At 38.2% G+C, this 21,933-nt stretch overlaps 1 protein-coding gene and 1 pseudogene across 1 annotated transcript; both read right to left on the bottom strand.

Annotated features, from left to right (window-relative positions):
* LOC100560124 (acidic mammalian chitinase-like) lies at nucleotides 1-3,780 on the bottom strand (annotated as a pseudogene).
* A 5,406-nt stretch (nucleotides 3,781-9,186) lies between these two features.
* LOC100565965 (acidic mammalian chitinase) lies at nucleotides 9,187-20,343 on the bottom strand. The gene is made up of 11 exons (XM_003220324.4): nucleotides 19,744-20,343; nucleotides 19,039-19,068; nucleotides 18,360-18,564; nucleotides 17,640-17,696; nucleotides 16,463-16,628; nucleotides 13,896-14,014; nucleotides 13,427-13,550; nucleotides 13,096-13,278; nucleotides 12,388-12,504; nucleotides 11,579-11,714; nucleotides 9,187-9,761 (listed from the first exon to the last, which is right to left on the bottom strand). The coding sequence occupies exons 1-11, from the start codon at nucleotides 19,766-19,768 to the stop codon at nucleotides 9,466-9,468; spliced, it is 1,458 nt and encodes a 485-aa protein (XP_003220372.1). The 5' UTR covers nucleotides 19,769-20,343; the 3' UTR covers nucleotides 9,187-9,465.
* Between the last annotated feature and the right edge of the window lie 1,590 nt (nucleotides 20,344-21,933).

The raw sequence follows: 21,933 nt of genomic DNA, 5'->3' as shown, positions 1-21,933 counted from the left end.
CTCAATCATTACCTGAACCAAGGTGGTAAATCGAGCCTTGTCCTCTGGGGGACTTCCCCTAGAGCCTGGGTATTCAAAGTCTAGGTCAATCCCATCAAATCAATATTTACGAAGATATGCAATCACTGAATTGATGAAGGTCTCACGGTTTTGGGGTGTGGAGACCATAATGGTGAACCTATGGAAAAATTCATTCTTAAATATGTTTCTTCTGGCAGAATATACAGTCGCTCACTTTAGGTCACTCTCCAACCAAAGTTAAATATATTTCAGTGAGATTATGAGGCACTTTGAAACAATTTGGACCAGAAAGTGTTTAATTTTTGGTTGGATTGTATCTTTTGAAATCTCCCCTGTGTGGGAATGTTATATTGCTTTAGCCAACCCTTACTGCATGTAATCAACAGTGATTATATTTTAGGATCAGGTTTAAGAAAAACAATCCATAATGACCCAAAAGCAATTAAGAATTAACCATTGGGATTTTTAAAAATCACCAAAATGATATGCACACCAGTTCTTAATGGCTGCAAGAAATAATGTTAACATACAATTCTGTAATGTTGACTATCCACCCAGTAATTGGGCCACTGTACTATTTACACACATGCATTAGACACTATCAATTATAAGAAACCTTCAAACTACTTGAGTGCTCAGAGTGCTTTAGTTGTGTTCCTGCACAGCAAGGGGTTAAACCAGATAGCCCTTCTTCCTTCTAACTCTATGTTTCTGTGTTTCACTATCATAAAATCCAACACTCTGAATTGATACCTGATGTGATTGCCAAATTATTTCACCAACAGTGACACTAGCATAAAATGAATAAAGGGTAAACTCACAATTCAGTGCCAAAATTCCATCCACCAATTGACAGTAATGTTACCATATTGGGATTGCTGTGAAAAAAACAAGGAGATATAAGAAAAACAGCAAAATTACAATTCTGCCTGTAACATGTCTGTAATTTATTAACTGAAACATAAGATGTGACTGTACAGCCTATATTGATGCTAAAAGTCATTCACACTAATCAGTGTCTGGAATACACAAGAAATTTGTAGCATGCGTAGCATGGCATCAAATACTTTATTTGACATTAGGGGAAAGCTATGAGTGTTAAACTGTTCTCATGAATGCAGATAGAAGAAAAGTTTCTATTTCTGCCAACCCAATTGTGCTTAATTGGGAAGTATATCCCCCAAATAACAGTGATGAACTGTCTGATAAAATGTTACGTATGTCTAGAAGATGGACCAAACTCCATTCTCTCCTTTGCCACTTTCCTCTTTCCTCCAACGTTTTCACATAAACTTAGCATTAATACCACATTTGCTCTTTTAATGATTTTATTGTTCACTTTCTTTGACATTTTACCCACATTGCATGGTATTGCTTGTGGAAAGATGAAAAATAAATGCAATCAATCAAGGTTATTTCTAGAAAGAATGTGTCATTCTTTCTGACATATAAGTGGAATTTGGGTTTGTGTGAGAACCAAACCCAAATTATCGGTCTTCCTATAATACTAGAAACTGGGGTGATCAAATAAAACTGAACAGTGGAAGATTCAAGATATACAATGCAGGGTAGTAGGGGATTCTGGGACCTAAAGTTCAAGAAAATACGTTTCTCCACTATGGAAACAGAATTCCAATCTGGACAGGATTTTTGTGTCTGATCCCAATTGACTTTTCTTACATTATAACATTGACAGACAGTCAAACACACAGACAGATATAGAAACTTCCTCCAGTGACTAGCAGAAGCAAATTACTATGAATCATGCAGAAAAATCCAGAACACTTTCTATATATGGACTTTGGATAAGATCCACTTACGCATCTTAGTAATCCTCACCTCTTTTTCAGTGCTTGGAACTGAACAAAGAGTTCTTCATCATTCCATTCATAAGGCGCTATCTGATTATTTTTCATAGTAACAAAGGCATACGCCAAATGTGTGCAAAGATGTGGATCAATATTCTCTGGGAAATACTGGGCAGGATCTGGCCTGTATTGAGACCAGTTAGTGAAATAGCAGAGAAGTTTGTAAGCAGAGCCTGGACAGAAGAAAGAAAACTATAGTGAATTTGATTTAAGAAATCTAAGATTGCTCAATCTAGTTATGTAGCTCTCCAAAAGGACTAATGCAAATTACAGGCTATATTTTCTCATGTTCTGTCTTGAGCAACGATGCACTTAGAAACACTTGAACATTTATCCTTACAGTTTGTTGACTGTTGATGAAGACATTTGAAATTATAAAACAATTCTATACCTTGGCTGAGTTATCAGCATTAGGCTTGTGCATTTTGGCTGAACCTCAATCTGTTTCTGCTGGCCAAATTTCAGGAGACCTGCTGATCTGCATGCAGTTAGCAGTTAGCCAAATAGCCGTTTTTGGTCCACAGCCAAAAAATGCGGTTAGATCTGGCCCATTGGCGGCAATAGTAGTTTCTTTAAAATTCAGACTAAAAACCAGAATAGATTTACCAACTCCTTAATATGGAAACCATCAGACTTTACTGCTGGGTAGCCTTCAGCTAGTACCTAGGTACCATATAGACTATATTGCATTTAGACATGGTTCTTCTATACAGCATGATTTTTTTAAAAGGGCATATTCTCCATTCTCTTAGACACAGAGAAAATAAACAAGATGCTTACCCAGCTGCATGTGCAGCAAAATGGTCAGACCTAGCCAAAAACAAAACAAAACAGCAGAATATGATTAATTGACAAGGCATATCTCAGAAGCATAGCAAACAATCCAATGGCTAGCCCGTTTTTATTTTAATTTTATTTTGTGTCAGAAGTGACTTGAGAAACTGCAAGTCCATTAATTTACACTACAATAACAGACAACAAGCAAACAGCAGAGCATCCTGTCTAAGCTATCTTTATATAGGTTATTCCACTTATTAGCTCTCTTAATGTTTAATGCAAATAATCCAAACCACAGCATTATGCCATAAGCAGTCAACACAGAAGAATGAAGGACACAATCCAAAGATGCCTACTGAGCGGGCCACTTCCAATGACTTAAAATAGTGAATCATGACAAATTGTAGACACCAAATCACTAGCCAATCTGAGCTGGGGAAAATACAGTTATGCATTTAGCTATTGGGATTACTTTATTTCTATTTTGCAGAATATGTTACTCAGTGGTTATTTAGAGATTTAGCAAAAGAATATTGGTGTTTCTAAATGTCTTTTATTGGAGTCCAACAGCACATGCAGAGTCACAGATTCCCTGTCCTTGGGCTCCAGTGACTGACAAATGGTTTGGGGGTTTGGCCTTCTGGACCCAGTGGCAGAGATAACTGTGAAATTGCCTGAAGCATCTCTAGGACATGGTTGGTCTTTGGGGATGTTTAATGCAGCGTTCGTTGCTCTACTGTCTGGTAAAACTTTCAGTGTGTTTAAAATACACTTTGCTTATATGTTTGCAAACAAAAGAAATACTATAAAATATCAATGTTTTCTCTTCCAGAGCAAATGAACATTTTCCCCCTGAAATTCTCACCACTTGGGAGATGAATAGCCAGTAACAATACCTTTCTAATCCCAAAGGTAGCCATCAAAGGTGGTCTGATCATGAAGACGCGCCACTCATTTGAGCTATGCCTAACATAAATGTTTAGAATTACTGTTATTATTATAATAACATATAATAACTGTAGAAACAACAGTTTGCCTTTAGTAAATAAATGAATGTCCATGAAGATTAAAGAGGCAAGAATTGCTTACCAATCCATAGTACCACCTTCGTCATCTTCCCTTGCCTCCAAATGAGACTAGAAGATAAGCATTGCTTTATATTGAGGAAAAAATACCAGTTATCACTGTGGAACCCACACACCTGCAAAATAAGTAACATAGTATTTGTCATATGATATAATACTCAGTCAAAATAGATTTTAAAAACCCATCCAATCAAGGACAATCAACATTTAACTATTGCTTCAAAACTTTTTACCCAAATAAAAGTATATAAAGCTCTTCTAGAAATTAAAAGCTAAACCTCTGCCCAGTGCTCAAAGTGATGCCATATGTGTGCTAGTATAGTTAGAGCAGCAAAGTAGGACCAGCAAATCCATGTTCAGATCCATAATTTGGAAGAGTGGACATGGAACCATCAAGGTATTTTGATTCATCCTAGAAAACAGATTTTTTTTATTTATTTTTTGTGAGGGGAAGAACCATGTCTGCAGTCAAGGCCTCCTTGTAAAGAAGGATTGAAGATAAAGGTGATGAATAAGAAACAAGAAATAAATCTGTAGGTATCTTCACCTCCCACTAAACAGACGAAATTATGGACTCTTTAAGGGAAAATGTGTCTGCATTTCAGTCAAGTGCAAATCATATAACAAACTTAGCGCTGGAGGCCTGAATTTGTTTAAAGTAGCTAGATGAATGAATTCAAGTCTCCAGGGGCAAAATGAACTATATTGAAGGATGTTACAGGAACTAGTAGAAATAATCTCAGAACTTTTGGCAATAATCTTTGAGAATTTCTGGAGAACAAGAGAAGTTCCTGCAGAGTGGATGAGGGCAAATGTTCTCTCTATCTTCAAAAAGGGGGAGACCCAAGAATTGACTACTTAATCAGTCTGACATCAATACCAAGAAAGTTTCTCAAACCAATGAAACCAGTGCCTGAGATTTAATGGAAACGATTCCTCTCATTTTGATGATATTTATGGATCTAATGATATAACACATACCTCATAATATGAGATGTGCCTTCACGTGCTCATTGTTTAGAGTGCTATCCTATAGCAGCATTGGACAAACTGCTCAGTTTATATTCTGGAAGATAAATGGACACAAATATGACATTAGAAGTGGAGATACATCAAAATCTGTTCCAGGACATTCTTGAACATTCTACACCATTCCTCCAAGTGGGAGTTCTTGAACAAAAAAGTATTAAAGAAATACCGGGGACAGAAACAGCTGCATTAGGATATATCTACACAATCCAATTAATTAAGCAATGATTTGAACAAAGATTTCTTGGCATATAGGTTGTGTGTATGGCTATGCGGAAGACATAGCTATACAAACAAAATGATTCTCCCTGCATCAGCTTTACAATGTTTTACTGGTCTTTCACCCATACAAAATCACTTTGCTACAAAGACTTTACTCAGCTATACATATGTTATCTACACTTATGTGAAAACCTTTCTCCCACATTTGTTCTTATAGCTACTCATTAAGACCATTATTAGACTGATACTTATCATCACTCCAAAATGGTTTGCATTTACACTACTTTTCACACACACACACACACCCACACACACACATATGTATGCATGTTCATAGGTTTCAGTCCATGTATGTGCTAAAGTGGGCTGTGTCCATGAAAGCTCATGCTAGCATTTTTTCCTCCAGTTAGTCTCATAGGTTCTATTAGATTCCTTTTTGGCTTTTCAGGTACACGGAAAGGTCTTATGGTTTATAGACTAACAGATTTTATTTTGTGCAAGACTTCATGGAATCCAGATCACTTTTTTACATGCATCACATGCATGGGCTTCAGTCCCAATTGGTAGGTATTTCTACACATGGTGAACCAGTTTGAATGAGGAGGAAATGAAAATGGCAGAAATACCAACAAGAAAAACCAGACATTTAGCAATCGTATGACTAAGGTAAATTGTAACATATGTTAGCAATTCAAATTATTACCATATGTTTTGGGTTTTTTGCATCTGAGTTTCTCCGGTTCACTAACTTGGATGTAGCATGCAAGAGAAGTGAAATGACTCAGCCTTTCTCCAATAACCTTGGTCACCTTGGCACCTGTCTGGTGTATTACCCTTGAATAAAGAGCAAGCACTGATAAAAAGGGAATAAACATTTGATCAATCTAAGCAAACTCTTAGTACATGCTACCTGGGCAAAAATATATCATATGTCAAAGTAACCTTCAGAATGTGACAAATAGCCTGATCGATTGGTCTTGATTGGCCTTAATTTAACAACTAAAATAAGTCAAGGTTATTTATTCTCATATTGTCAGCAATTTCAGTGTATTTGCTCTCTGTCAGACACACCCTCAATTTGATTTTTCTTTAAATGGCTCCAAACATTAGGTCCTTTAGTAGTAGTTATTCAGAGGTAAAGGTTTTTATATTCTCATTGTCTAGAAGGATACATTGTTCGCCTTTACTGGTGAAATGCAGGGAGTAACATAGAAGCTATAACATGGATATGATACTTGCAATGAGTCTTCCAGAAATTTAGTGCAAACCTAACTGACCACAAGTTTTTTCATGGCTTGCCAAAGACTCAAACACAGACCTTCCCAATCCCTGTCCCAGCAGTTTATCCACTACACCACACTGGAACTTGAAGCCATGAAGCTTGGACACAAGGCAAAGGATCTTTTCTTATTTCTGAATCTACTCCTACCACCTGCACCCTCCTTTTATCCTCATGACAATACTATAAGGTATGTCAAATTGAAAAAGCTTAACTGTCCAAATTTACTCATTTTGTAGGCAGGAAGTAGAGCTTAGATTTTTACACCTCACAATTTCTCATGGAGGCTGACTTTGAGGATGCAAAGTGAGTAGCTTTAGAGAAACAAGGCATTTTGATGGGATGAAAGTTTGCCCTTCCTGCCCAAGGAGACCTTCTCTCATGCCATTGCCCATGAGGATTGCTCAGCTGGATTTTGGTCATTTTTGCCAGTTACAAGTAATCTTTTTTGTCAGTTACGTGTAATTATTTTGCCAGTAATTCTTCTGCCAACCTAGCAGTTTGAAAACATGCAAATGTGAGTAGATCAATAGGTACCGCTCCGACGAAAAGGTAACAGCACTCCATGAAGTCATGCCGGCCACATGATCTTGAAGGCTTCTATGGACAACGCTGGTTCTTTGGCTTAGAAATGGAGATGAGCACCAACCCCCCGAGTTGGTCACGACTAAACTTAATGTTGGGGAAAATTTTACCTTTTTACTATGCCATCATCAACCTAAAGAAGTACCGTATACAGTGTTCCCTCGCTACTTTGCAGTTCACTTTTCGTGTCCTCACTGTTTCGCGGGTTTTTAATTAACACTAAATTAATAGTATAAATCTTAAAATAATATTAGAAATCTCTTATAAATCCCTCTTGCTACTTCCTTCCTAAGGAGAAGCCTAAGGAGAGAAAAGGAGGCTGAAGCAGCTGTGTTTTCGCCTCACAAAGCAGCGGCAGTGGCTGGAGAGCACATGCGCGTGCTTAAGAGGCGAGGAGGAGACAGAGTTGTGTTGTTTGTACTTGCAAACAACACAAATATAGTGTCCCTACTTTGCAGATTTTCACTTTTCACGGGTGGTCCTTGAACATAATCCCCGCAATAAGTGAGGGAACACTGTACTCAAAATCAGATACAGGCTTGTACCTATATCTTACCTCCAGTATAAGACTGCCATATTACAGTCCAAACAGGGTACCTGATTTGTTTGAAACTGATTTTCAGTTCAATTTTTGTTTAAAAAACTCTTTACACTAATGGAATTTCAGTTAGTTTCCAATTTTTATTTCAGCTGTTTGGAAGTGAGAGCATTTTGATTGAGATCCCTGCTATACTCACTTGTGGCTGGCAATGATTTCAGTAAATAAACTTTGGTGAATGTTTATAGTTGATTAGATATCACTCTACAAATAGAATTGTGTTACATAATTAAATCTAATGGTTTTTCAACTTAGAAAACAAAATCATGCTCAGCTGGTGGTTTCCATGTCAGTGAGATGGAGAATCTGTTCTGGATTCCCATGCCAACTGGAAAGATGCCATTCAAAAAAACCACACCCATTTTTGTAATAGGGTATAACAGTATGAAGAATTTCTTTAAAAATGGAATTAAAACCCGAAGCAGGGTCCACTAACATGGAATTTAATGGTTGCCACTTGTAGCCAATAGGACTTCATTAGCACATGGAGTTATGCTTCATTATGCAGCATAGCATCACCATAGAACCACTAGCTTAGGCCTGCAAATAATATTGGGTTTAACTCAGCATTGGTTTATGAAAACAAAAAGAGAGGGGGAGAGAAAGGCACTTTTGAACTAATATTATTATATTCTAACTATCATCAACTCTAATATGATTTAACTCTGCAAATGTAATTAAAAGCTAAGGAGTTTCACACACACACACTAATACACACACGCACACATGCACACACACATACACACACAATTAAATAATGTATAATATATAGAAGCTTCATATAATCTTGACTGTATAAACCAAGTATGGATTTTTCCCTTTACACTTATGTACTGCATTTGATTTTTGTGTAGTTTCCTTTATAGCCACTCCATGTGGTTCATCACAAACATTGTGAACAGAATTTCTTATAGCTTTGAAAAAATGTGGGTTTAAAAAAAAAAAGTTAAGCAGTGCAGTGAGACCTGGCAACTTATTTCAACACTGAAATTATGCTCTTGGGGATTTCTAAGAGATACAATTCTCCTTTTTAAAAACAGAAAAAGGGCCATCTGTGGAGAACTGCAAAGGCAGATTTTGTAGGTTACTTGTGGTCCAGATGATTTGGCCTTCAACTCCCAGAAATCCTAACAGGTGGTAAACTGGCTGAGATTTCTGGGAGTTGTGGGCCAAAACACCTGAGGACCCACAGGTTGAGAACCACTGCTTTAGTGCATCTATATAACTTTTCGTTTGACTGGTTTCACGTTGCTCTTCTGCTGTTTATGTTAATTCCTTTATTATTTTGCTTCATTCCCACTGTTTGTGTTATATGCAATTATGTAACTGAATTCCACTGAAGGAATTGGGTTATGTTGGTTTTTAATGGATAAATGATGTCAAATTTTAAATTGACAGAAAAAGTATTCTTTACAGCTAATTGACTAATATTGATTGAGAGAGAAAACAAGTGAATTGTATACCTGCAAACTTAGAGACTTGAAGTCGGTTGAAATATAGTTGACTAGAACATGTGGTTTAATGCAAATGTATCTTATGTTCCTAACCATAGCTTCAATAAGACTGCTACATGATGCATTTTACAGAGTATGGATTTTCTAGTTCTGTTCTTCTACAGATTGTCATGAGATATGCAAAAAATGATAATTATCTTGATTCATCCTGAATGAAAGCAATCATCCCACCCACTATATTCCACAAAAAATATCAACACCAATGTACTTTAGTTATGCCTAATTTATTTTAATTGTGCTTTCTCTTTTTTCATAACATTTTTACACAGATTCTCCAGAAAGGATCTTAAAAGGTGATTACAAATATTGGTAGTAAAATAAGTCTTGCCCTCAGGCTTACAATCTAAGACAGAAGGATGAATGGAGAAAAGGTAAAATGTAAGCTTAAGAACCAGATCTTATGGTTTGTGAGGAAAGGCATTTCCTGTTGGTTACAATGCTACCTGATTTAAATCACCTCTTTTTTCTGGAAACTATCTGTGAATATTTAAGGGTAGTCACAGCACTTACAACTGTCATTAAAAACCAACCCAGATGCACAGCTAAAGCTGAAAGTCTGATTCTGAACACACATATAGAATTTGGTGTTGTCTTTGGGGTCAGCATGGATGCCATCTGATTGGTTTGCACAAAAGTTATCAGGATCGGAAGGTCCAGCAGTAGTTGTAGTGCCTGGAGGAGGAGTTGGTGTGACTGGTGGAGGTTCAACTGGTGTTGTAGGAGGAGCTGCAGTAGTATCTGTGGGAGGAGGAGTTGGGACTGCTCCATCGCAGGTGATGGGATCTGAAAAGAATATTCATCAATTTAGTGGGGGGGGGGGACAATTTCTGGTTAATTATGCTGACGCTGAATGGCACCACTAGGGTTGGTGTCATCCAGTGTGATCACTCATATGGTATTGTAGCTAAAATAATATAACATTTATCAAAGTCAGCAACTATTTAAAAACCCATCAGCAATGATTTCTAGCATGTACCAACAAATCTACTTGACATGAAATGACATTGTAATTGAATAATAATAATAATAACATCCCCCTCCATTAGAAGGTTCAAAAATAAATCAGCATAGTCTTTTAGCCTTGTACGTCCATTGATAAAATACATGTAAACTGAGTTTACAAAAATGTTTTTGTGATTATATCTAACTAAGAGGATATTTTTAAATTTAAAATTAATACATCTCTGCTGAAACATTGCACAACAAGCATATAGACAATCCCTTCTGAGACACCCCAGTACGGTTCACCCCCCACTTTATTCTTGGAACTCAGTTTTATGGCAGTGGAGACTCATATAATTCTGTTCAAAGCAGATAATCTGGGATCAGATCCTGAGATATAGGGCAGTGTAGAGCCAGCTTTAGGTACATTGCAGAATGACCCATATGAGAGTTAAAGTCAAAGTTGCCTCTCTTCACTCTGTGGAAGACTACAGGAATCTATAGGTACCTGGCTGGTATTATCTAATTCTTCATACAAGGTGTGTTCCTCAATGTTAGCAACCTTTGTGTTGGGATGACAGCACAGACAACACAATTTTATCTTCTACTTAAGCTCAAGCATGTCTTTATAATGTTACTGGTTTTAGTCTCTTAGTTTCCATTTACACTTCCACCACCAAGTCTGTCAACTTCATTTCATCATCTTGCTCATGATCCATTCTTGTCTTGTGACTTTTAGACAGTTCATGGTCATGTCTCTTTTTTCATTTTATTAATGGAGCCATGGTGGTGCAATGGGTTAAATCCTTGGGCCAGCTGAACTGTTGACCTGAAGGTTGCCAGTTCAAATCCACGAGATGGGGTGAGCTCCCGTCTGTCAGCTCTAGCTTGCAGGGACATGAGAGAAGCCTCCCAGCAACACATCCGGGCATCCCCTGGACAGTGTTTCTGTAGACAGTCAATTCTGTCATACCAGAAGCAACTTGCAGTATGTTATCAGTTCGCTTCTGACACAATAAAAAATCCTATTAATGTTTAGCTACAAGTGATCACATCCTTGAGAGACATTTATCAAACTAATATGAGTCTTTCTGTCATACAAACAGGATGTCTCCCTCTCATTCAACACACATACATTTTGCACTTTGTTTGGATTTAGGAGCTTGTGTTCCTGCAGGATTAAATGTAAAGCACACATTTGTGTCATAAAAATCCTTAAAGCTCTAAATGTCTGGATCCGTTCAGGTGCTAATGGTATGAATTCTTCAAAACACTTTCATTTGCTTTACATCATTAATATTCTTGGGCAAAAAGAGGAAGAAGAAAGCAACCACAGGATGTGTTTGTTCTTATTATGAGAACACAAATGCAACATAGAAGAATTGGAGGTAATCTTGCCATGGTCTTTCCTGCCAGTTTTGAACAAACATCTGTGCCGAGACAATTTCAGACATTGCCAATGCTGTTGTTGTCACACAAGGGCATTACATATGGTAATCTGCTAGAGTTAAAATCCATGCATCATTTGAACAGAGCTGAGAATTTAAACAATAAGTCCCACTGCCTGTTAGACTAGTACAGTCCTTCAGCATTTTGAAATTCTAGCAAATGTCATACAACTGAGTAAGAAAACCTTGTTAACCCTTACTAATTCTTACCATTTGATTCAAGAAGTCTCTTCAACTCAGATATTAGAGGATATTTTCCTTCATTACAGAAAGTGCCCAGGAAATCATCCAAATCAATGGCCCAAACCATGGCACCTCCAAAATTGTGCTCTTTCAGGTATTTGACCTACCAAAACAAAAGGACACCTTTCAAAACAGGGATTCCAAAGGGGTTTTTTTTCCTTTTCTGTTTCATAACTATTACTAAAACTGCTCACTGTCTCAAGAAGGATGTTGTAAACCTTTGGAATATAATTATGTTTCAACCAGTATCCACTATGTGCTCAGAGGAAAAGAGTGCATTCGCAGTCTCAGGCCCCATCTACACTGACCATTTAATGCAGTTTCAAACCAGTTTTGAAGAAACTGGTTTTGCTGTGCAGATGATCACAAAATCCTGGAACCAGTTTGAGGTAGTTAGTGATTAAACAAACCACAGAACCTTGGCTTTCTTTCACACACTTTTTATGGGAGTTTGTTGTCTGGACACTGCAGTCTGAAGCTAACTTCTGACTACATTAAATGGTCAATGCAAATGAGGCTTCAGCTTCATAGAGCAAAACAGGCAAAAGTAGGTAATCACCAGAGGTCGGGGTTGAGAAATAACATTTGCATACACATTATGGCCCCTAGCCCTATTTTTTATTTGGAAATAGTGCCCTTGGCACTCACTAGGTAGACAATTCTATCTTATGTTTGCCTCTCACCATATTTTATCTAGACCCAGGGGAGGTGTTCAGAGGATTGAATCCATATTCTCATATCTGGAAATGGTAAAATTAAAGATAAAGTAGGGTTACTTTGCATCGGTAGCTGGCAATGTTGTCATATCCAATCCATTCGTTGCCCTTGTAGGTGTATGGAACTTTCTGTTCATCGATCCATTCTACAGTGGCAGTCTTCAAAAATGTACAGATCTGTGTAAACATGAAAAAAAAAGATTTTGTATCAGTATATCCAGGGCCAAAGCCAGAAAAAATGGGGGGGGGGGGGGGGTTTGAAACGTTTTAAGTGAATAATGAAGAGTAGTTCCATAACGCAAAAAAAAAAAAATAGAAATCAGGCTCCATCAATAAACTTCAGTGGACACTCAAGACAGATAAATTTCAGTGGACATTCATGGGGATTTGATTAGCCAGTTATGAGTAAACCAGGGTTTAAAAAAAAACCTGAAAAAATTCAGGGGGGGGGGGAATTGAACCCCTAACACCCCCCCCCCTTGGCTACAGCCTTAGGTATGACACAATCTATAACCTGTTGTTTTATGTCTAACACAACTGGACCAAAACCTATCTAGAGAGAAAGAATGGAGCTGAAAATAGAGGACTATACAAGAAAGGAAAGAGTGGTTAAAAAGATGTTCAACAGCATTTTAGAGTTTTGCTTCTTCACTATTCTGTTTTGGATGATCATATCCTTTGTACACTGCCCTGGTAAGGATGAATTTTTTTTAAAAAAAAGATAAATAAAAAAGAGTAAAGAGAAATACAAAAACGGGTATATTTTACCTCGTAATAAGCCCAAAAGCCAGCCTCCCGGGTATACTGTCCTGCTGAGCCAGCCCCAGAAGCAGGGGCACAAACACCAGTCTCTGAACTAGTCAGCCTGAAAGTGCGTCCATAAGTTGGGAATCCCATCATGAGCTTTGCAGCTGGGACACCGTTGTCCCTCCAGTAGGTCATGGCATAGTCCTGTTAAGTTGGTGAGTGAGACTGAGAATTAGTATACTGCTCATTCACTGATCTCTAGTTTTTAAAAAGCAAGCAAAAAGACACACACAAACACAGGCATATATGTACAGACACTAGAATTATTCATAAAATCAGAAGCTTTTCTTACACAGTTGAAATACTTCATATCGCCTTGGTCTTTGGATCCCACGTACAAGGGGCTGTTATGTCCTGTGCAGGTATCCCAGCCTCCGTGGAAATCATATGTCATTACGCTGATGAAATCTAAAAGTCTGGGATGAACATACAGGATTCCTTATACACTATGTACCATACATGATTCCTTATGCACTGATAACAATAAAAATTGTGGGGAAAACAACAACAATGCCACATCTTTTTAGGTTTCTATCAGTGTCACTCTAAGTTAATTGTGTAAAACTGGGATATTATCACTGATCAGGTAGCAGTGTTATTTATCAATTGTATTTATATTCCGCCTATTATCCAGTGTTGAACTCAAGGCAACCATAGTCATATTGCATGGAAATTTTAAGACTGGTGATACATGAAAAAGAAATTTAAATAAGTGTTTGTCCCCAAAATTTAAAAACCACAGCTGGCCTCCTGATACTTACGCTCCTATTTTGGCAATTTCATATCCTGCATCGATGGTTCCTTTGCCTGCAGACACTGCCGCAGTGATCAGAAGTCTTTTCCCATCAACTTTATTGTTTTCAAAAGCAGCCAGCATTTCCTATGGAGAGATAGCGAGAAAACAGCCATAAGTTCTTTTTGTTCATCCACACATTCCTATGACAGGTCTTAATTACTATGGGAATACACTGTAAAGCAAGTATGGGCAAACTTTGACTCTCCAGGTGTTTTAGACTTCAACTCCCACAATTCCTAACAGCTGGTAAACTGACTGGAATTTCTAGGAGTTGAAGTCCTAAACGCTTGGAGGCCCGAAGTTTGCCCATGCCTGCTGTAAAGGGTTTAAGTTTTTACGAATAGGGGGATGTAATCACTGCACTCTAGGTTTTCCCAGATTGTTTCACTATAATAATCTATTGTTAGTTCTGCCTTTAGGCATCTATTGTCATTAGGCAAATGTAAGAGCTTATAACATTGTTTGTTTGTTGCACATTAGGGTCTAAATCCAACCATTAGTCCCAACTAAAGTAGATAGACTGGATCAATAGGATTTACCTAAGGGTTAACTTACTATCTAACAATTGATTCAATTGGTCTATTCAACAACTGATTCAGGCCCTGGCTGTATTCAGGCTACATATCTTCTCTTATGACATATGACAGGATCTTGTGGGACTTAAGCCTAAATGCAATTATTAGTCTGAATTAGAATGGATTTGCTGAATCAATGGTAGCTTCGTAAGTCAACACTTATGTAAGTTGTATTGATGCCTTTTGCTTATTCTGGCTAGAACTAAGATTTATTTTGGCATAAGTTTATATCAATTAAATAACTCTAAAACATCAAAATGTGAAAGTTGTACATAACTTTCCCACCACTACCTCTCCCTTTCAAAGTAAACAGCTATCATGTGTGCCCTCTGTAAGGGGCCATTATTAAATCCCTATGGTGGTTCTGAAATGTATATTTTCAGAAAAAAAGATAGTTTAGGGCCCCTTAAATTTTTAGAACAAAGGGTTTCTTGCTGTGCACCTCCAGTATGACAGCAAACTAATTACTACACTATTTCTTTCAAGTTGAAAACACTAGAAAGTTTATCTTCGCAGCTATACCACAATGGCTTCATCCTAATTACAGTACTTTGTAACAGGGCAGGGATGTACAACTCATTGGCACTTGGAGCCATATCCATTTCCAATAGGGAGGCAGGGAACACACCCATCATGCAGCTATGTACAGTATACTATGTGTATGTGTGTATGCGTGTGTGTGTGTGTGTGCCTTCTCATCGCCTATCAACTTAGACAAGCCTCTGAATTTCATAGGGTTCTCTTAGGCAAGTAATACTCAAACGTAGCTTTCCCAGTTCTTTCCACTGAAATATAACCTACACCACCCAGAATTCATTCTTCTACGAAACAGCTTACCTTGCTTACCTTTCAAGGTCAGTCAAGATCGAGTGCCTTTAACATATTTGAATCCTACATTGTACCATACTGGTACATATAGAGACATATTTTTAGTGTACAGAGAAGGGGAGGTTGAAACCTCTCCTCCCTTCATACTGAGAACTAAAACCTGGCATAGGAAGTGACTGAAATATGTCACTACTACCCTGTTTCCCCTAAAATAAGACATCCCCAGAAAATAAGACCTAGTAGAGGTTTTGCTGAATTGCTAAATATAAGGCCTCCCCCGAAAGTAAGACCTAGCAAAATTTTTGTTTGGAAGCATGCCCGCCAAACAGAACAGCAGAGCATGCAGGATCGGTAAATGTACCTACCATATTGTTGTACATGGAAATAATGGTAGTAACAAGAAATTCTTGATATGATTCACAGTTTGTCTGGTTATGCTTTGTGATGACAACTACTGTAAAGTATATAATAAATGTTCATTTTTTTGTTCAACAATAAATGTGAATTCTTCTTCATGGAAATATAAGACATCTCCTGAAAATAAGACCTAGCGCATCTTTGGGAGCAAAAATTAATATAAGACACTGTCTTATTTTCAGGGAAACACAGTAGGAGTCCTGATTTTTCTCTGCTACCAGCATGAAGACAGTAATGTCTAAAGCAGGGTTGTTAGAAGTTGCGACTGGCTTTTGCTTTTGACTCTACATCCTCCAGTGAACAGAACAGTTTCTCCACCACTGCTACAAATGGTGAATAACAGTGATCACTGCAGCAGGTTTTTCTTTTCCCCATAGATGCACAGTGGAAAAGTGGATGAGGTTTCAAGGGCCAGAGGGGTACTCCAATACTTTATAGAGCTGCTTTTCCATCTGGGATCCTTCGGATCTTATGGACTTCAGCTTCCAAGAGCCTCATCTGGCATGAACTCAAGGAGTCTGGAAATTTGAACCCAAAGAACTACTACTTTATAACGAGAAACAATATACAACTGTTTACATGAAGGTGGTTTTCAGGTAACTTACAGCATTGTTTCAAATATGTTTGAGAGATCAATTAGTAATATTAAATACGCATAGTACTATTTACTGGCAAAAAACACTCATCTTAGGCTAATATATTGGCTACTCACCTCAATGAGGACTGTGAAGCGCTGCTTGTCTTCAGCAGGACTACCCCTGGATCCTGGGTATTCAAAGTCCAGGTCAATTCCATCAAAGCCAAACTTACGGAGATATTCTATCACTGAATCAATGAAGATCTTCCGATTGCCAGCTGAGGCAACCATTTCAGTGAACCTGAGGTGAAGAAAATCTTAGATATTGTTTGCCACATGCCATTACACATATGTAGCTGCAGTCTAAATATCATTGTCTGTTATCCTGCCTTGCTCTATTCATGTACCTTTCTGCCACTGGAACATGCACCACCCTAGTCAGAGGTCATTACATCCATATTCTACAACTCACACCATATGAATTATAACAATCACTGATGTATGATTCAAAGTGCTTTTTAAACATCATTTGAAACCATAGGGGGAACCACATTTTTACAACCATCTTTCATACAATTGAAGCTTCATTTAAATGGCCCAACCATACAACAAAGGATTGATCTGTCCCACAGCAAAAAAAAAACCTCTGCTTCACAACAAAGGGTTTACTCCTTGCCTGGGGCCTGTGTGATCTCTATGCACATACAATTGACTTCATTAAGTGTTATTCCCGTCTACAGAAGATGCTCATAAGTAACATGTCACATTTTAAGCAAAGGTAGGCAAAGTACTACCCACAGATTGTATGGGCATGTCAAGGGCTCCTATATGCCTCTGCAAACCATACCAAACAGAAGAAGCCCCCTTATCATGTGAGAGTGCTTTCAAGACTTACAACTACCTCATGAATTTCATAGTGTTTTTTTCTCAACTTTTAGGGGCCAGATAGTTACTATGGAGAACATGATATTTTGTTTGAAAGGCTGTGAGAACAGTGTTGTAATTGAAATATTCACTAGCTGAATGGAAAGAAGCAAAAAAGGGGAGAGTAGGGGCCATAAAGTTGTCCATCAAGAGTTAGCACCCAGAGACCAGACTCAAAAGCATACGAATTACCTAGACATATTATTTTCCACTGTATTAAATTGTGTCACATTTCTGTTATATTACAGGAGTTATTTCTAAGTTTACATACCACCATATAGATTAGCATATGTAAAAATTATGAAGGTGAACTTTCTCCCCATCTTTTTGGAGAGTGTGATGTATAATTAAAGTCTTGAATAACTTGGTTAAGGGTAGGGATACTCACTTCTGAGTGCCAAAATTCCAGCCTCCAATTGCGAGAAGTGTGACAAGATTGGGGTTGCTGAAAAACATGTGGAAGAAGGTCAATGCACAAATGTGCATAGTAATTGCAGAGTCAAAGGTAATATGACAAAATGCATCTCAGTCATTGAGAGCAAACATATGTTTGTTTCAATAAAGCACATCAATATTCTATGTATCTATATGAAAAAATTCTACAGATTTATTAAATGGAAAACAATTGAAATCAAAGAACATAGTCATCCACAGAAGGAGGAAAGGAATGAGGGAGGGAAACCATGCTAGGAAATGAAAACAGATTTTTCAAGTCTGTATGTGCATATGCAGATATGACTATGTATGTGTGTAGAGTGGTAGATTCAGCTATAATAGTGGTTCCCAACCTGTAGGCCATGGCCCACTGGTGGGCCACGAGACCTAAAATAAGATTATTAAATATGGTTTTCTGTGGCCGAGCAGATGGAAACTCCTGGATGCATATGTTCTGTATCAAAAACTAGAGCTGATGTGGTCTATCCAATGCAATTTTCCGAATCAGCACCCCAAATAACCAAACCGAATCTAAAGTTGACCAAAACCTGATTCATAACCCTTTTGGTACTAATGTTGGAGAGTGGTCTCTGGTCAAAAAAGATTGGGAACCACTGAGCTATAAGCATAGATACAGATATAATAAAAAGGTTTCTGAAAGGAAAGGACATACCTTTTCTTAAGTGCTTGGAATTCTGGGTAGAGCCTGTCCTCATCATTCCATTCATAAGGTGCAATTTTATGTTGGTTCATGGTGGCAAAGGCATAGACCAGATGGGTACAGAGATTTGGATCAACATTGTTTGGAAAGTATTTGGCTGGCTCTGGCCTGTACTGGGACCAGTTTGTGAAATAACACACAATTTTGTAAGTAGAGCCTGTTAAAAGAGGTAGAAAAGGAGCCCTGGTGAACCACATTTGTAGGATTTATGTTTATTTTTCAATTTTATTCTTCCTCATTGTTACGTTTTACAAAAACGAGCCCTGGCTGGGTTCTGTTCAATTTAGACATTCCCAGTATGCAATTGTAATTGCATGTTGCCACCCACCTCCGCCCCCCGCTGTCCCATCATCCACCACCCTGCCCTGCCCTCCTACTGCTAAGTCAGTGGGGGGAAACATGTGATCTTATTATTTCCTTACTTCCATTACAATCATGACAGTTATTCCTGCTTATCTCTATTTCATCTGCTATGTGATGCCTTCTGGTGTCCAACCAGATAAGGAATATCCCTGGCTAAGGTTCTTATTTTATTATTATGGTTGTTTTATTTTTTAATTTAATGTATTTATAGCTCGCCTTTTTCTACTGTTTAAGTCTTAAGGTTTATATTATCAGAAAAAGTCCTCACCTAGCTGCAACTGCAGCAATATGGCCAAACCTGCAAGAAAAAGGTGCATGTGTTAAAAACAACATTCTTGTCAGTATTTGCATACAGACTTGAGCCAGATTGGAAGGGCTCTTTTTGCCACACAGACAAATCTCACCAATGAGAATTTGGAAGTGTGGCTGTGAGATAGAGAAAAAGCGGTGACTAGAAATATTGCCTTTATTCAAACGCAACTCTGTAATAATTGAAATCGTCAACTTGGCAACATTAGGAACCCTGCTCAGAGTGAAACCAATGTGTTCTGTTGTGCATCATAACATCATCAAATAGCCATGTCTTATTGGCTGCATGAGGATGCACTGCCATCATGTTATCCAAATAAATTCTCATTGGTGCAGAAGGTTGTGCTGAATCTGTAGACCACGAACAGGTATCAAACAATAGATTGAAAGGTTAAACTAAAGTACTCTGTGTTTTGAGCTCACTCATCCCCACATAACTCTTCATTTTCCCCCAAAAGTTTGCATGGCAAAAATTAGGCACAGATCTGAATGAAAGATTTCCAAAAGATACCACACCATTTTGAACACTATTACCCCTTTTAAGAAGAAACCTTTTAATTCATCCCCTAACACATTCATCCTATTGCTTTAACAGTCAAACCTGCAGGAATTTTCTCTCAACTTGTACCATACTCCTGTAGAAAAGGGATTAGGGCATGCTCACCAAACAACAGCAGACTCTTCCCCATCTTTGTTTCTGGCTGTGACTGCAAAGTCCGCAAGGCAAAAACCGCCTTATAAAGAAGAGAAAGTTCCACTTATCAGTGTGGGACCCCAGCAGGTGGCTACACAGGGGGAGGCAGAGTTTTGAGTAGCTCAAATGCAATCAAAGCATCAAGAGAAAATCACATTTAAAAAAGTCAAGGACAAGAACGAACTATCAAAAGTCTTCACAAGGCCAAAATCTTCCAGACAGAACCTCTTGGAGGGTTAAAATGGTGTCTGGTGGATATGGAAGTGTAGGGTGAATCCACAAACAGAGTCCTCTTCTCTTAGCTGCTTCTTCCCCAAAGAGTTTCCCGTTCCTCATAGAAACCTGATCTAGCAGGTCCTGGAACAGTACTGTGAGTCAACGCAAGGAAGTGTAACCAGTCCACTTTTCAAGAGGATAGCTCTACACACTTGCTTAAGAGAGGAGAAGCACAGCAGTGGTCATAAGATCAAGTGTTGTGACTGGAAAATTACTACATGTTATGTTAGAATAAGTGTGTTGGACAACAGGGTAGCTCACTTATACATATTGTCAACCAGTTGAGTACAAGATGCAAACACACACACAATTTAATAGCACATGGCAATAGCACATCTTGATCCTCAAAAAGATATTGTCTAACTGTAGATTTTGGATTTTTTTATTTTATCTTATATTTAAAAGATACCATTTGAAATCCTGGATCAGCTATACAGCACAACTTCCATATTTACGGGACACCCATTCCAAGAGACACACCCACCCACCTGGACACCTGAAACTGTAGATAGCAGCAAACCCTGCATATTGATTATATTTGGGCCAAAATAAAATGCTACAATTGCACTATAAAGGTCCACAAGTACTTCGCCCCGTGGAGGGGGGAATGAGGGATACTTTTTGGTGCATGGGTAAGCAATAATCATGGATATTGAATCAGCAGATAAGGGGAGTTGCGTTGTACTTTTAGGTCTTTTTGAGAGAATTCTTCATTCAGCTAAAAGTACAAATCCAAGTATGTTTTGTTTAATCAGAAATAATGATTACAGTGTTCCCTCACTTATTGCGGGGGTTACGTTCCAGGACCACCCTGCAAAAAGTGAAATTCCGTGAAGTAGAGGCACTATATTTATTTAAATATTTATACATTATATTTAAATATTTACACATTATATTAGTAGTTAGGTGGCCTTTCTCCCCTTTGCAAGCCTTCTCGCTATGCTTCTTCCTCTCCAGCTCCTGCCAGTTTCCCTTTTGTGCATGTGCCACCCTCTCGTCGGCATCCAGAGTGGCCCGGCTGGATGTCGATGAGAGGGAGGGCGCATGCACAAAAGGGAAACTGGCACCTTTTGCGCATGTGCACCTCTCAGAAAAAAAAACGCGAAGCAGTGAGGGAGCGAAAAGTGAACCGCAAAGTAGGGAAGAAACACTGTACATGGGATTTTTTTCTACTCAAGCAAGGTTGCTTAGTTATTGGGATGTGTTACATAGGTTTTGTGGCTTTGTTCGTCATGGAACTCCTAATCCCTTCAGCTCCCATTCAGTCAATCAACTCTGCAACTATATTGATGAGAAGCATGAATACACCCAAAGGGAACATTAAAAATGATAGAACGTCCTGTTTTCTGGTACTGAGAGGTGCTAAGTCTTTAAAGTGTCATATTAAGCACTGTGTCCTTCAGATGGTGATCCCATGGTCTATATATCACCCCTACTAATCACTATACTTAGTCAAGGCTGTTCACCATGCTCTACACCTGCCAGTTCTGAAATATAATGGATCAATCCTTTTGAAAAGAAAAGTGCTAGTTGCCAAGTGTGCTTGATATTTGATAATACTGAAGTAGGACAGCCTTGGCAAATTGATTTTGCAGTTCATGCACTATAATCATATTGTCATTCTTGCATATACTTCAGCTGCTTCCCTCCCCCTCCTTTGCAGAGTAATGCTATATTTGGGAAGGCCTACTAGGCACTGTTACTTTAGTTAGCTCCTTATTGATCTCCAATCTGATTCGCTAACTTTATGTTCTCACTAGGTAGGTTTTTCTCAAATAATTCTACCACTAAATTATATTCAAAATTGATGTTTTCTTGCTACTACACACTTAGAACAATTCACAGATAGTACAGAATAACAATACCAAATATCAAAGCTTCCTC

Source organism: Anolis carolinensis, chromosome 4, assembly GCF_035594765.1.
Source record: "Anolis carolinensis isolate JA03-04 chromosome 4, rAnoCar3.1.pri, whole genome shotgun sequence".
Lineage (NCBI taxonomy): Eukaryota > Metazoa > Chordata > Lepidosauria > Squamata > Dactyloidae > Anolis > Anolis carolinensis.
Note: the sequence above shows the minus strand (reverse complement) of the source record. Positions and strands in the feature narration are given on the sequence as shown.